The sequence below is a fragment of the Leopardus geoffroyi genome, chromosome E1 (genome assembly GCF_018350155.1).
Source record: "Leopardus geoffroyi isolate Oge1 chromosome E1, O.geoffroyi_Oge1_pat1.0, whole genome shotgun sequence".
Taxonomy (NCBI): Eukaryota; Metazoa; Chordata; class Mammalia; order Carnivora; family Felidae; genus Leopardus; species Leopardus geoffroyi.
The window spans coordinates 48,868,771-48,886,075 of record NC_059330.1 but is presented as its reverse complement, the minus strand read 5'-3'; the positions used below and the strand labels follow the sequence as shown (position 1 = coordinate 48,886,075).

Sequence of the window (17,305 nt, the reverse complement as noted above, 5' to 3'; positions counted from 1 at the left end):
CTCGCAGGGGACCCCTGGGATCCCTCAAACCTCATCTCCTTCTCTCTCGCCCTGTCTGCTCTACTCTCCCCACACTGGTTCCCAGCTGGTCCTTCACCAAGCCAGTCTTGCTTGGCCTTTGCACTGGGTGTTCGCTCCATCAGGAATTGCTTCCTCCAGGCATCCATATCGTTCATTCAACTCCTTCCTTGACTTTCTCAATGAGGCCAACCCGACCACATTACTTAAATGTCCCGAATTCTGGCACTCCAGAGTCTCTCTCTTCATCTTTTCTATCATTTCTTATTCAGTAGCACTTAGACACTTTTTTTTTGTTTGTTTAACAATTCAGTGTAAGTTCATTAGGTGGCATGCTCACTATTTACTGTCTGTCTCTCCTGCTAGAATGTGAGCTCTGAGGACACAGGAATATCTGCCTGTTTTGTTCATTACTATATCAAGCATCTAGGATGGCTATACACAAAACAGGCACCAAATGCTGAAAGCATTAAGAGAGTGCCATGGCCTGCTAACCGTCCCTCAGCTAGCTAGCTTTCTTTCCCTCCCTCCCTTCCTTCCTTTCTAAATTTATTTTAATTCCAGTAGAGTTAACATACAGTGTGCTATTAGTTTCAGGTGTACAATGGGGTGATATACTCCCACACATCGCCCAGTACCCGTCACGACAAGTGCACTCCTTAATCCCTATCGTATGCTTCACCCATCCCCTCTGGTAATCACCATTTTGTTCTTTATAGTTAAGAGTCTGTCTGCCTCTCCCTCTCTTTTTTTAATTTGCTCGTTTGTTTTGTTTCTTAAATTCCACACGAGTGAAATCATATGGCATTTGTTCTCTCGCTGACATATTTCACTTAGCATTCTACTCCCTAGCTCCATCCATGTCATTGCAAATGGCAAGATTTCATTCTTTTTTACGGCTGAATAATATTCCATTGTGTGCATCTATATCTATATACATATACATGTGTGTGTGTATATATCTATATCTATATCTATATCTATATCTATATCTATATCTATATCTATATCTATATCTCACACCTTCTTTATCCATTCATCTATTGACGAACACTTGGACTGCTTCCATATCTTGGCTATTGTAAATAAAGCTGTTTTAAACATAGGGGTGCATGTATTCCTCCGAATTTGTGTTTTTTTGTATTTTAGGGGGAAATAGTAGTGCAATTACTGGATTGTAAGGTAGTTCTATTTTTAACTTTAGGAGGAACCTCCATACTGTTTTCCACAGTGGCTGCACCAGTTTGCATTCCCACCACCAGTGCATGAGGGTCCCCTTTCTACATAGCCTTGCCAACACCTGTTGTTTCTTGTGACTTTTATTTTAGGCATTCTGACAGGTGTGAGGTGGTATCTCATTGCAGTTTTGATTTCATTTTCCTAATGATGAGTGATGTTGAGCACCTTTTCATGTGTCTGTTGGACATCTGGATGTCTTTGGAGAAATGTGTTTATGTCCCCTGTCCATTATTAAATTGGACTATTTGTTCTTGGGTCTTGACTTGTATAAGTTCTTTATATATTTTGCATACTAACCCTTTTTTGGATATATCATTTGCAAATATGTTCTCCAATTCAGTAGACTGCCTATTAGTTTTGTTGATTGCTTCCTTTTCCGTGCAGAAGATTTTTTTTTTCTCATGTAGTCTCAATAGTTTGGTTTTGCTTTTATTTCCCTTGCCTCAGGAGATATATCTAGAAAAATGTTGCTATGGCTAATGTCAGAGACATTAACTGCTTGTGCTCTCTTCTAGGATTTTTATGGTTCAGGTCAAACCATTTTGAGTTTATTTTTGTGTATGGTGTAGGAAAGTGGTCCAGGGTCATTCTTTTACACATAACTGACCAGTTTTCTCAACACCATTTGTTGAACAGACTGTCTTTTTCCCACTGGATATTCTTTCCTGCTTTGTCAAAGATTAATTGACAATATAATAGAGAATTTATTTCTGGGTTTTCTATTCTGTTCTATTGACCTATGTATCTATTTTTCTGCCAGTATGGTACTGTTATCACTGAAGCTCTGCAATATAACTTGAAGTCTGGAATTGTAACACCTCCAGCTTTGCCTTTCTTTTTCGAGATTGCTTTGGCTTTTTGAGTCTTCTGAGGCTCCATATAAATTTTAGGGATTTGTTGTTGTTGTTGTTGTTCTAGTTCTGTGAAAAATGCTGTTGCTATTTTCATAAGGAATGCATTAAATCTGTAGAGTGCTTTGGGTAGCGTAGACCATTTTAACAATATTTGTTCTTCCAACCCATGAGCATGGAACATCTTTCCATTTCTTTGTGTTGCCTCCAATTTCTTTCATCAGTGTTTTATAGTTTTCAGAGCACAGGTCTTTCACCACTTCAGGTAGGTAAATTCCTAGGTATCTTATATTTGGTACAATTTTAAATGTGATTATTTTCTTTTAAAAAATTTTTAATGTTTATTTATTTTTGAGAGAGAGAGAGATGGAGTGCAAGCAGGGGAGGGGCAGACAGAAAGGGGGACACAGAATCCGAAGCAGGCTCCAGGCTCTGAGGTGTCAGCACAGTCTGACGTGGAGCTTGAACCCAGGAACCGTGAGATCATGACCTGAGCTGAAGTTGGATGCTTAACTGACCGAGCCACCCAGGCTCCCCCAAATGCAATTGTTTTCTTAATTTTCTTCCTTCTGCTTCATTTTTGGTGTGTAGAAATGCAACAGACTTCTGAGATTAATCTGTTGTTACAGGGCTACCTGTTTTGGGTTTTGGTATTGATGTTATGCTAACCAAGAAACAGACTACTAAATCAAAAGAGATGAATATTTTAGAAGTCCACAGTATAGATAATTAAAGGCTTTCAGGAAAGTTGTACCAATTGACATTCCCACTAATAGAATTTAGAATTTTGGAGTATTTATCTATTGCACCCTTGGTATTTCATATCATTAATTAAAAGTGATACTCGGTATCATTTAAAATAATTTGTTTATTCAATACATGAAAAATAGTATCTGGTCTACATTAGTACTTCCTTCATTACTGATGAGGATAAAGAGCTATATTTAAACCAAATGCACTTTTTCTGGTCATATACTGTATTTATTTTTACTGTGTCCCATAATGTATTCAACTTAGTTATATTCATTGGCCATTTTTGATTATTAACTTAATCCTCATGACATTGAATTAGAAAACCCCCTTCCACAGGAATGACTGCCGCCCTCCCATTATAAACAATGATTAGGGCAAGACTTGACTCCCAATCCAGAGCTCTACCAATGTGCTATGCCCTCTGACACCTCTGAGAGTCAGATACTCTGCCTACCACCTGATGCCCATCAGCTCGTCCTCTGCCCTCACCTCCCAGAAAGTCTCCAAACAAAGAAGGCAGGAGTATGGATAGGGAGGCTCTGTCCCTTCATTCCAACTTCCTTGAGCCTCCTAACAACTGGAAAATGCTTTTGTCCTAAGTGCATAAAACGTTACTGAAATGTTGGCTTGGGATAGAAAAAACATCAGGAAAGGCTAGTTAGAATGTTAACATAATTAGAGTCTAGTTGCCTATAGTTTAAGTTTAGTATTATTTTCAAAAAGGCACTCATTTAAAATCTATGTAGTCAGCATTATAATGTTCAACAACTAAATCATAGGATATATAAAGAGAAGAGATGCCTCCTTCACATAAAAAGCACCCTCATAGTTAGGGTAATCACAGAGCTTAACATGCAGGCTGGGACATGTTTAAAAGTGAAAGGAGGAGGGGGGTGTTAAATCATTCAGGATCCTGGGGCAACAGGTGCAAACTGGGACCTTCCCAGGTAGGTTGGGAGGTGTAAGCCCCCTATTTATGGTAAACCATCAAGACAGTGCCCTAAATTACAACTTCTGTTCTTATTTGTAATCGTTTCATCATTGCTGAAGATATTAATGAAATGCACAGGTTTTCATTTTTTTTTCTTCAGTGTTATGAAAAAAGATACACTGCTAGTAAGACTCCTACAGGTTCGACCACGAAGCTGAAAGGATCAAAAAGGATTGTACAGTTATCAATACTCATCTCAAACACGCACACGCACACACACGCACACGCACAGACGCAAAAAAACCTCACAGAAACCAAAACGAACACACATACAAATGCTTTTGGGCACAAATACCTACTTATTTTATTCTCAGTTCTCTCAGTTGGGATATCACTCTCTGAAGATGCCAAATAAATTGTTCTGTTTCCAGTAACTTCTAAAGTCAAAATACCATCTTTTTACCCTGGCCTAACAGAGATTTTCCCTTTATTCTAGGTAGCGATTTTCTCCCTTCAGAAAACCCCAAAGGATAAAACCAACAACTTCCCATGAACGGCGGGCTTCCATTGCCAACGGTGCAATCAGAATATTAGAAAGTTAGGCTGGAGAACAAGGGAGGGTTCATCTTGTAAACCGTAAATATTTACTTTAAAAATAAACAAAGATTCACTTATAATTCTAGATTTTATTTTGAAATAGCCTTAACGTAGAATATACTGCCTTTTAATTTTCTCCAAGTAAAACATAGCTCTCTGGCCTAGGAAAACTAGACTTTGAAGTTAAGCTATGGATTTGCTCTCCCAGACTGCCAGAAAACAGAAGCGCTCTTTAACATGCAGCACAGAGGCGCAGGGAGAATCGGCGAAAGATTGTGTGGGAAACGGCAGGAGCCATTCAGCAGGGAGCAGCCCCACTGCCGTGTGCTTCTGTGACTCCACCCTGGCATTGAGTTTGGCAGCCCCACTCAGGTTGGGACGGCGAAACCTTGACAGTGTAAATATCCGATATCTGCTCTTCTTGTTCAATAGGCAAACACCTCAGACCTCATTCCAGGACTTATCTAGTAGAATCGCTGTGAAACAGGTGACCCGCATGAGAACAAGAAAAAGTAGGAGAGAGCTGGGGATCGGCGCAAAACTGTGTCTCTAGGGAACGCACAATTCCTCTTGTGGCACAGAAGATACATAAACCGATTTAACGAAAATACTTGGTTTGGGCTGATGTGCAGATATTGTCAAAATGACAAAAAAGTCTTAGCTCTGGTATAAAACAAGACTTAGGCCCTTTCAGCACTTCAACGAGGTTCCCAATGGAGGTACTCTGAAGATGCTTCGAAATTCCAAACTTTGATGTAAATGAACACCAACTCATCACATTCAAAGTATGTGCACAAAGTTTTCCGAGTTGTCATTTGTTCATGTTTTTCTTTTGTAAATTAATCTACTGTTAGGTTGAGAATTATCATTATGGTCCATTCTATCAAACTGTGACTTTTACACCCAGAAGAAAATGCCAACTTGGAAGTTCCTCAACATTTGTGGAATATTGTAAAAGTTAGGCAGGATGTCATTTGTCAATCAATTTTTATAAATCTCAACTGTTTAGGGATAATATTTAATTTAAAAATTTAAGGATATAAAACTTCACATTTTTAGCAAAGGAAAAAGTCAGGGAAAAGATCAAAGTAAAGGGAACAGAATTGAGATTAGAAATCCATTTTAAGCCAAAATGACAATGTCTTCATAAGTTAATATTAATCCTTTAATTATAAATTTCAAAGGTTTAAGTAGTTTCTATGACCTTAGCTTTGAATAATTATGCCATATGGAGCTTTTCTTAAATTTGAAAAAGATGCTGAATTGTTGCTCAAAGCCTTTTAATGACTTCAGGCTGGCAGAATTCCAGTATAATCCTTCAGATACTATTAAAATTACAGACCAGCAGCCCAAGCTGGTAAATGCTATGTCAATTTCATAAGCACTTTTTACTTAGTAGAGTATGGTGTGGAAAATGTTTGATGTGTTCATATGTTTTTAAATATCATATTGTGAAGCTTAAAACAACTATTCATGGAGAATTCACAAAGGAAATGATGGATGGATTACACTAAACACAAATAGGATCTTTTGTGTATCATAAAATTAAATGATAAAGTTAAAAGGCAAACACCAAAAATAGTTGCCACAAAGATAAGAATTTTTTCGTCCTAAATGCAAATGAGTTTATGTAAGGTGAGGAGAAAAACATCAGGTCACTAACAGAAGAGAAATTGTCAAAGGATATGAAGAGGCAATTCTCAGAAAATGAAATGTGGACAACCAATTTATTTTAAATGTTCAATCTCAGTCTTAAAATACAAATTAAAACAATAAATTATTGACCAAAAACTACCAAAAATTAAAGAAAAGTATTAATAATGAGGACTGGTTAGATAAAACAGATATTGTGTTGTGGAAAATATAAATTAGTACAACCTTTTGGAAAAAGTAACGTGACCCCATAATTCTACTGGGATCTTAACCTAAGGAAAAAAAAATGGAAATGTTGAAAAAAATTTACTTAAGAAGATGTTAATCTCTGTATCAATGTAGGCAATTTTTTAAGAAGCTAAATGTTCAAAAATAAGAGAATACTACAATAAATTATGCTACATTCATAATATGGAATATCATGAAAACTATATTTTCAAAGAATCTCAAATGCCATTGGAATATTCTTAGCGTAACTTTTTAAAAAAGCAAAAGACTGCACTATGTGATCTCATTTGGTGTGATCTCAGTCTGCTAAGTTCATATAGCTATTGTACATGCACATTAAATCACTGCTCTTGGTTTCCTCTGGCCAGTGGTAGTAACAGAAAATTTTACACTTCTATATTTTCCAAATTTTCTAACATAGCACCTTATTTCAAGAAACTTATTTTAAAAGCAACTGAATAGATTTCTGAAACAATGGTAAATTTTCAATTCCAAAGGTTTTGTTTCTTCTTCCAAGATTTTATTTACATTCAAGTTAGTGAACATATAATATAGTATTGGTTTCAGGAGTAGAATTTAGTGACTTATCACTTAACATACAACACCTTCCCGCTGTCCTGGCAACAAGCACCCTCCTTAATGCCCATAACCCATCTAGCCCAACCCTCTCCCACCTCCCGCCATCAACTCTCAGTTTGTCCTCTATAGTTAAGAGTCTCTTATGGTTTGCCTCCCTCTCTGTTAAATACCAAAGTTTTAATCAAACTTCAGCAAATGACCTACCACCATCACTTAGTAATATTCTGTAATTTTCAAAGGTTCACATTTTCTGTGGACTTTGTCTCAGATTGGTTTCAAAAGATTTTAAAAGGTGTGGGGCTCCTGGTGGCTCAGTAGGTTAAGCGTCTGACTTGGGCTCAGGTCATGGTCTTACGGTTCGTGGGTTCGAGCCCCGCGTCGGGCTCTGTGGGAACAGCTCAGAGCCTAGAGCCTGCTTTTTAGATTCTGTGTCTCCCTCTCTCTCTGCCCCTCCCCTATTCATGCTCGCTCTCCCTCTCTCAAAAATAAATAAACTTCAAAAAGAGATTTTAAAAGGTGAGTAAAGCAGCTTTCGCTTTTCAGATGTCAATCATTGCCTCTCTTGGATTCTCTATTGCAAATCTTTCGACCTTGTAGAGGCATTACAGGTTTCTCTTCAAGCCGCTGAAGATGTCAGCAAGGCCTGAATTGCTGTGGACAGAGGCTCAGGTAGGGGCTGGACTCAGGAATTCTCTCATGACCTCAATGTTGTAAGTGCCACCAACAACCCAACCACAGGGAGTGTCACGTTCAGAGTATTTATTATTCTGGTGTTATTCTCCTCTCCTCTTTGAACCTCACTTTTATACTTAATGAGAGAAAAATTAATTTCTAAACCCCCCAATTCTGACAGGATTCCAAGCTGCTGGCGAATATTTCAACTTTCAGATTTAAAACGTGACAAAACATTAAATCTTTTATAAAAATACAGTAGAATTCAACTGTCCCACACAATGACACAACAGGCGGCAATAGGATTGTCTACCAGTTTACTGGTGTTAATTCAGATTTTTATATTAAGAATTCTACTGGGGAGCCTGGGTGGGTCAGTCAGTTGAGCGTCTGACTTCGGCTCAGGTCATGATCTCGCAGTTTGTGGGTTCGAGCCCCACGTCGGGCTCTGTGCTGACGGCTCGGAGCCTGGAGCCTGCTTCGGATTCTGTGTCTCCTTTTCTCTCTGCCCCTCCCCCGCTCATGCTTTGTCTCACTCTGTTTCTCAAAAATAAATAAATGTTAAAAAAATTTTTTTAAGAACTCTACTAATTTGTGTAAAAAAAAAACTGTCTGAAAAAAGCTTTATGCTAGACATTTAACGTACTAAGAAACATGAATATTTGAATATAAAAATGTATCTTGTCCCATCGGAAGTATTTACAATGGGTCCAAATCAAATATGGATGAATCAAAACCAAGGTTTTATTTATTCACACTGCCTTTCACAGTGGCTAGACTGAATTTCGCAGTTCATCATCATTCTTTCATTTCCTCGACATTTATGTATGGTGCTTTGTCTCAGGTGCCACGCGTGGTCCTGGGGCTTTAGAAATGAGTGTTTTACAAGGACGGTTTTCAGGGCACTCAGTCCAGGTCTTCCTGCACTTAGAAATACTGCACTCCTTTCACTAGTTAAGTTAGAACATTTATCAATCAGAAACACCAACGGCTCTTTCCATCAAGAGCCCAGCACTTGTTTTCTATCACATGGACTTTGGGATTGGCTAATTCCACCAACTCAACAATAACCAAACTCATGGCACTAAACACCGGTCCACTTTAGCGCTCTTGTCCCTTTCCCCAGACTCTCCTTCTGCCAACAAGTCACTACATTCTTTTTTTTTTTTTTTTAATTTTTTTTTCAACGTTTATTTATTTTTGGGACAGAGAGAGACAGAGCATGAACGGGGGAGGGGCAGAGAGAGAGGGAGACACAGAATCAGAAACAGACTCCAGGCTCTGAGCCATCAGCCCAGAGCCTGACGCGGGGCTTGAACTCACGGACCGCGAGATCGTGACCTGGCTGAAGTCGGACGCTTAACCGACTGCGCCACCCAGGCGCCCCAAGTCACTACATTCTGATGAACCCCTCCAGCACCTTTAACCATGGTGGCTAATGTTACCACGCTATAACCCCATTTCTGTCTTCTTGTGTTACTTGTGTTCTCAGTTCAATTCAGGACCATTCCATTCTTCCAGACTCACGCTGCCATCGCCCCTCCTCTACCTGCAGGACTCCAAATCCACCTGGTCAAATTCCCTTACACCTGCTTCCTGCCACGTTCCAGCCATCTGCCCAGGCTGAAGCCTGGCCATTTCCACTGTCCTGACACTCCTCACTCAGAAGATTACTGCTATTCTTTACAGAGAATAGAGACGGTATCAGATAGAAGCCCTTCGCAAGTCTCGTCGTGGAACCCCCTGTATCTTTACCAATCCTTTCCCTTCTTCCGTCCTTGAAAGTCGTGGCTTCTATCATTCCCTCACTCAGTATATGTGCCAAGTTTTCTAAACACGAGCAGTACAGACATGAACAAGACAGACCCAGATCCTGCTCATGGAGCTCACATTCCAATGGGGGGTGGGGAGGAGAAGAATAGAAAATAAGCGATCGGAAAAATGAAAAGATGATTCCAGATGGTGACCTGAGGTATGAAGACAGGGAAAAACTGAGAGCTTTTTCCCTGAGATCAGGAACACAACAGGGATGTCCACTCTCACTGCTGTTGTTTAGCATAGTGTTGGAAGTTCTAGCATCAGCAATCAGACAACAAAAGGAAATCAAAGGCATCAAAATTGGCAAAGATGAAGTTAAGCTTTCACTTTTTGCAGATGACATGATATTATACCTGGAAAATCCGACAGACTCCAAAAGTCTGCTAGAACTGATACATGAATTTAGCAAAGTCGCAGGATACAAAATCAATGTACAGAAATCAGTTGCATTCTTATACACTAATAATGAAGTAACAGAAAGACAAATAAAGAAACTGATCCCATTCACAATTGCACCAAGAGGCATAAAATACCTAGGGATAAATCTAACCAAAGATATAAAAGATCTGTATGCTGAAAACTATAGAACACTTATGAAGGAAATTGAAGAAGATATAAAGAAATGGAAAAACATTCCGTGCTCATGGATTGGAAGAATAAATATTGTCAAAATGTCAATAGTACCCAAAGCTATCTACACATTCAATGCAATCTCAATCAAAATTGCACCAGCATTCTTCTCGAAGCTAGAACAAGCAATCCTAAAATTCATATGGAACCACAAAAGGCCCCGAATAGCCAAAGTAATTTTGAAGAAGAAGACCAAAGCAGGAGGCATCACAATCCCAGACTTTAGCCTCTACTACAAAGCTGTCATCATCAAGACAGCATGGTATTGGCACAAAAACAGACACACAGACCAATGGAATAGAATAGAAACCCCAGAACTAGACCCACAAACGTATGGCCAACTAATCTTTGACAAAGCAGGAAAGAACATCCAATGGAAAAAAGACAGTCTCTAACAAATGGTGCTGGGAGAACTGGACAGCAACATGCAGAAGATTGAAACTAGACCACTTTCTCACACCACTCACAAAAATAAACTCAAAATGGATAAAGGACCTGAATGTGAGACAAGAAACCATCAAAACCCTAGAGGAGAAAGCAAGAAAAGACCTCTCTGACCTCAGCCGTAGCAATTTCTTACTCGACACATTCCCAAAGGCAAGGGAATTAAAAGCAAAAATGAACTACTGGGACCTTATGAAGATAAAAAGCTTCTGCACAGCAAAGGAAACAACCAACAAAACTAAAAGGCAACCAACGGAATGGGAAAAGATATTTGCAAATGACATATCGGACAAAGGGCTAGTATCCAAAATCTATAAAGAGCTCACCAAACTCCACGCCCGAAAAACAAATAACCCAGTGAAGAAATGGGCAGAAAACATGAATAGACACTTCTCTAAAGAAGATATCCGGATGGCCAACAGGCACATGAAAAGATGCTCAACGTCGCTCCTCATCAGGGAAATACAAATCAAAACCACACTCAGATATCACCTCATGCCAGAGTGGCCAAAATGAACAAATCAGGAGACTATAGATGCTGGAGAGGATGTGGAAAAACGGGAACCCTCTTGCACTGTTGGTGGGAATGCAAATTGGTGCAGCCGCTCTGGAAAACAGTGTGGAGGTTCCTCAGAAAATTAAAAATAGACCTACCCTGTGACCCAGCAATAGCACTGCTAGGAATTTACCCAAGGGATACAGGAGTACTGACGCATAAGGGCACTTGTACCCCAATGTTTAGAGCAGCACTCTCAACAATAGCCAAATTATGGAAAGAGCCTAAATGTCCATCAACTGATGAATGGATAAAGAAATTGTGGTTTATATACACAATGGAGTACTACGTGGCAATGAGAAAGAATGAAATATGGCCCTTTGTAGCAACGTGGATGGAACTGGGGAGTGTTATGCTAAATGAAATAAGCCATACAGAGAAAGACAGATACCATATGGTTTCACTCTTATGTGGATCCTGAGAAACTTAACAGAAACCCATGGGGGAGGGGAAGGAAAAAAAAAAAAAAGAGGTTAGAGTGGGAGAGAGCCAAAGCATAAGAGACTGTTAAAAACTGAGAACAAACTGAGGGTTGATGGGGGGGTGGGAGGGAGGGAAGGGTGGGTGATGGGTACTGAGGAGGGCACCTTTTGGGATGAGCACTGGGTGTTGTATGGAAACCAATATGACAATAAATTTCATATATTGAAAAAAAAAACAGCTTAAAAAAAAAATAAGTATGAAGACAATGGGACCAGCAGCGCCGGTAGAGCTGGGTAAGACTTTGGAGAGCAAGGTCAGAGAAGGACACTGAGCAGTGCAGAGTGAGGAGGAGAAGAGCCACAGAGACTCCAGGGGAGGGGAAGAACATCCCAGGCCCAGGGGCGGCAGGTATAAAGGCCTGGAGGAAGGAGAGCGCAAGGCAGGCTCCAGGAACAGGCCAAGGTCTCACATGGCTGGATCCTCGCGGCCAAGGGCCCAGGGTGGGACTGTGCCACTCTTTCAACCACACCCTTATGTCTCAGATGGCAAACCCTCAAGTGTCTGTGGTTCTCTGCCTCACTAAGCTCTTCCTGTCCACTAGTTCCCTTCTCCTGTATTTCAAGACATTTGCAGCCTAAAAATATACTCCTTTGGAACTACACCTTCCTTTTAATATCTGGTTTTCTGAAACAACAGAGTATTCACGAACCTTCCCTTCCTCACTCCTCTCTCATCTTCTGCAACAGTGTTCCTGTCCACACTATCCCTTGAGGGTTCTGCCCAAGATCATCAATGAATTCTCAGTTTCAAATCCCGTCACCTCTCCTCTGCCCTCATCCTTCCTGATTTTGTGTCACATTCTTAAAAATCCTCCTTTCCAAATATTCTCTGCCTTTGTGTCCATGAAAATACAGTCTTCTCAGATTGCTCTTACCTCAATGACCCTTCTTTGGCTGCTTCCTCCCCAACATCTTCAATGAAGTTCTTCCTTCACAGCTGACTGTTTTCTTTCTATATTCCTCTCATGAACAGGCCCTCCCTGTGGGTGACACCCCACAGCTGTTTCTTCGAGTCCTGCCCTCTCTTCTGGCTCTCTACAGACGTTCCTTCAACAGCAAGTGAACGAGCGTCACAGCTGGGTGGAGTGGAGGCACGTCCAACTCAACAAATGGTACATGCCTTCTTTCTCCCCAACCAGACTTCTCCCTTCCCCATGTATTCAGGGCTGGATGTAACCTTGACAAGTGTAATCAATGCCACCTCTGAGATGATTCTCAGCCATGTTCCCTCCAGCCCATTGTCACCACTAGGCTCTCACAGCCTTCCCGCATTTCTAACGTGCTCACAGAGACCTCCTGCCCGTGTTATTAATCCGGTCCCCACCAATTGGCATTCCCACTGCAACAACACCGACACAAAGATTTTCCCAACAATCACTTGAATGCTGACTTTCAGGGCTTAAAAACTTTCAGCAGCTCCTCACCATTTACCCAATGAAGCTAAAATACTATCACAGCTTTGGAGAGTCTCAGTGATCCTAGACTGTCTTTTAGCCTGATCACTAACCACTCCCCTTGATTAACCTCAATGCCATATAAACAGTTTTGTTTGTCTTGCTGTTGTTAAGTCCTCTGGCTTTGAATGCCCCCTTGCGTATCACTAGTCAAAATCCTACATATTACTTATATCTGGTAAAAGTGACACCTCTTCCAGTGAATCTTCCCTGATTTCCTTAACAGGAGTGATCTCCCCCAATTCACACTCCACCATGCATTATAGTCATTTCTCTACGTGTGAATATCTTACTGCCACTGTTACTTTCAGATCTCCTTAAGGACAGTACCTTTTTTGTTTCTTTTTTCTATGTGTCCGCACAGTGCCTGGGATGTGCCTTTCTAGGTTACAGAAGATCTTCCAGAAATGTTTGCCAACTGAATCACTAATGGTTCTATTACTATTTTTCTTTATTATCTGCAAACTGCTAATTAGTTACAACACATATAGACCTATACTTGAAAAGGTTCATCTTCTAGTGAAAAGAAACATCTGAAATATGAATCTATAATGCAAGAAAATTAAGGCCCAGCTTGTACGTTTTTAAGTCTGGTTTTGGTACGTCCAATTTTCTGAAATCAGTGTGCAGGGGTTCCTGTGCCATTTAAGAACATCTCCTTAGAAGCACTTTGAGCTGTTGGCTAGAGCTGATTGGCACCAAGCGAGGGGAGGGGCATATAAGAGTCACCGGAGAGGATGGGCCGACATCCCTTTCGCTCTCCATCAGTCTCGCTGATCTGCTATTTTCAGAGGGCTAAAACAGTCTCAATAAGGACGCTTTCTAATTCCTGAAACTCTGTATATTTTAGCATCAAAACATTCTTATTTTGTACTGCCTTGATGGAATTACCACAAATTCCTCACTTAGGTGTATAAAAGGCATCGCAACCCGGACCCGCCCCCAGTGGCCCCACCACCTGCTCTGTTACTCTTCCTTCAACAACAAATAACTCCACTGGTCCGCTGGCTCCCGCAAGTCACTGTGAAACCGCCCTTGACTGCGCCATAGCATACGCCCCTCTCTTTCTCTCTTGACTCCACGTCTGAACTAACAGCAGACACTGTCTGTTCCCTTTTCAGAACCCAACCCGAATCTCATCAGTTTTGACCACTTTTGCTGCCACTGCCCAGGCCCGGGCCTCTGTCATCTCGTCTAAACTTCCTGCAATGGACTTTTCACTGCTGTCCCTACTGCCTTCTGTGCCCACAGTTCAGTCTATTCTTAGCACGCGCAGAGAGATGCTACTCAAATGGGAATCAGAGCATCGTCCCTCCTCTGCTCAAAACCTGCCAAGTCTCCTTACTCTCAGAGAGTCAAAGCAAAACCCTGCCAAGGGCCCACGTAGGCCCACAGGACCCGAGGTTTCTTCCCTAGCCTCATCACCTCCTTCTCTTTCTCCTCCTTGGTCACCATTTCTGGCCACGCCAGTCTCCCTGCTATTCCTCTAAGAAGCCAGGCTACCTTCTGCCTCTTTAGAGTCTTGTTCCTATTTATTTCTGGGTTCAGAGTTATGCTGCCAAGGGCAAAGCCTGATAAAATCCGAGCTCCCGAGAAATTAAGACACTATCAGGGAAGCATCTTAGGGTCACAATCCGTGTAATATCAGTGGAGCAGGGGCACCTGGGTGGCTCCGTCGGTTAAGCATCCGACTTCGGCCCAGGTCATGATCTCGCAGTCGGTGAGTTTGAGCCCCGTGTCGGGCTCTGTGCTGACAGCTCAGAGCCTGAAACCTGCTTTGGATTCTGTGTGTGTGTCTCTCTCTGCCCCTCCCTCACTCACGCTGTCTGTCTGTCTCTCTCTCTCTCTCTCAAAAGTAAATAAACATTAAAAAAATAAAATAAAATCAGTGAAGCATTAGAACGGTGTTGTATGTTCTGTGAAGACAGAGTATTCAAAGATGAAGAAGAAAAGGTAAAAAAAATAAGCAGAATTAGAAGACTCTTAGATTACCCTATTCAAGTTTTTTGATCTCAAGATAAGAGACGGGTCTGTAGGAACTCAAGAGGTCATTTACAGCTGCTATGATTTATAACAGTTCACATTTACTACCCAATTAAAATGTTTCCACTTTTTCAGAACATTGAAAGAATGAATATTTGAGATTATACCTGGAATACAAGTCAACCCCAAACGTGCGAACATTATGCTGACATCTTTTTCAAAAATATATAATTCTAAAGAAACTTTTCTTAATCTGAAACATCTATCTGGGACACTAGATCATCATTTATGTCATGCTATTACAAAAGACTGTGAAATATAGAAACAACTACTGGAAAAACTACCAAAGATCTAGTCTTAACCTAGGAAAACTTCGGGCTATCGCCCGAGGATCCCTGCTCAGCACAATACTGGACAGTGTTCTACACTGCTCTATCACCACGTGTATTCAATCCCTACGGAAATGGGATATTCCAACTATCGCTTCCATGAACGTCAAGGGAAAAGTTAGGGAACCTACTCCCCGGATTCTTCTCGTGGTGTTTAAACATAGAGCGAGATACCGAAACTGCTCATGTGAATAGTTTACAAATTTCGGGAGTGGTTCTAGGCCTGCCATCTTAGTGGTATCCAAACACGGGTCCCAGGGATCTGTACGAATCCAGCGGGATGCCTTACCTTTTCCAGTGCCACGTCTGTCTCAGCGGCATGAGCCCTCTTCAGCTCCAACTTCATCTTTTCTGACTCGGCCTTCAGCTTATAGACCGCGGTCTCGTGGTCCCTCGCAGCCTTTTGCTTCTCCTCTTCACGAAGAAGGCCGAGTTCCACCAGCTGCTGTTTCCGCTGTGAGTTCACATGAATCAGCTCTTCTCTCAACTTGTGAACTTGGGCTTCCATGTCGGCAATAGCCTTATTTTTAAAAATGAAAAACGGGTAGAGGATATGAATAGGAAAATCATAAAAGAAGAATCACAAAAGGTTAATAAATCTACCAAAAAAGTTCTCTTCCTTCCTTCCTTCCTTCCTCCCTTCCTTCCTTCCCTTATTCTCCCATCCCATGCCATCCCCTCCTCGTTTAGACATAAGTGCTACCTAGAACATTTTACCATATACAACATAGTCCATTTCATTTGCTTCAAATATTTATGCAAATGGAATGTTATATGTATTCCTTTGCAACTTGCTTTTTCAATATTCAACATTATGTTCCAAAGATTCATCTAGTACTTGCTATTGTATTTTCGGGCTTTTTTAAGTTCATTTATTTTGAAAGAGAGAGAGCTCGTGCACAAGCAGGGGAGAGGCAGAGAGAGAGGCAGAGACAGAGAGACAGAGAGGCAGAGAGACAGAAAGAGTCGCAAACAGGCTCCATGCTGTCAGCATAGAGCCCGACACAGGGCTCGGTCCCACAACCATGACCTGAACCGAAATCAAGAGTCAGACGCTTAACCAACTAAGCCACCCAGGTGCCCTTGTATTTTTGTTTTTATTTCATATGATGTCTGCTCTGATTTCATGATGTCTAGCATTCTACGTTCTTGGGTTTATTTTATATTCCTCCTCCTATTTTCTTATTTTCAGTATTTAAGTCATTTATTTTTATACTTACTTCTTTTCTGATGTATAAACTTAAGACTATAAATATCCCTCCAACTATTGCTTACGTTTAATCTCTTAGGTGTAGAAATATGAGATTTTCATTATCATTTAGCTCAAACATTTTTAACTTCCATTATTATTTTCTTCTTTGACTTATAAACCATTTCGAAGTACGTTTCTTAATTCCCAAACATACGGGGTATATTAGTTTCCTGAGGCTGCCATTAACAAAGTACTATAAACTGAGTGGCTTAATACAACAGACACCTATTCTCTCACAGTTCTAGAGATTAGTAGTCTGAAATCAAGGTGTTGGTAGAGTGGATTCCTTTTGGAGGCTCAGAGGGAAAAATCTGTTCCATGCCTCTCTTCTAGCTTCTGGGGTTTGCTGGAGATCTTTGGTGTTCCTCGGCTTACAGACGTATCGCTCCAGTCTCTGCTCTGTCTTCACATGGCTTCTTTGTGTGTCTGTGTCCCTGGGTCCAAATTTTCCTCTTCTATTAAGGACACTGGTCATCTTGGGCCTTCAGGATGTGATTAATGCCTTTATAAAATGGGATTAGTGCCTTTTGAAAGGAGACTCGGAAATCCCTTTCCCCTTCTACCACGTGAGGATGCAGGGAGAAGGCGCTAGCCATGAACCAGGAAGAGGGTCCTCATTACAACACAAACATGCTGGTGCCTTGGCCTTCGACTTCCAGCTTCCAGAAATGGGACAGGTGCATGTCTGCTGCTTATAACCCACCCAGCCCGTGGTATGTTCTTATAGTAGCCAGGACAGACTAAGACGTAGTCTGAGAGAAACAGACTTGCAAAGG

At 41.0% G+C, this 17,305-nt stretch overlaps 1 protein-coding gene across 19 annotated transcripts in view; it reads right to left on the bottom strand.

Moving 5' to 3' along the window:
* The window catches only part of CEP112 (centrosomal protein 112), a 468,148-nt gene that overhangs the window by 198,961 nt on the left and 251,882 nt on the right, over positions 1-17,305 (bottom strand). For all 19 annotated transcript variants that reach the window (XR_006715132.1, XR_006715133.1, XR_006715134.1 and 16 more), the window contains one exon: positions 15,567-15,797. Coding sequence is in view for 16 of the 19 variants with exons in the window: in XM_045489498.1 (XP_045345454.1) it covers positions 15,567-15,797 (231 nt within the window). In the remaining 3 variants the exon portion in view is untranslated. The remainder of the gene's footprint in view (positions 1-15,566; positions 15,798-17,305) is intronic.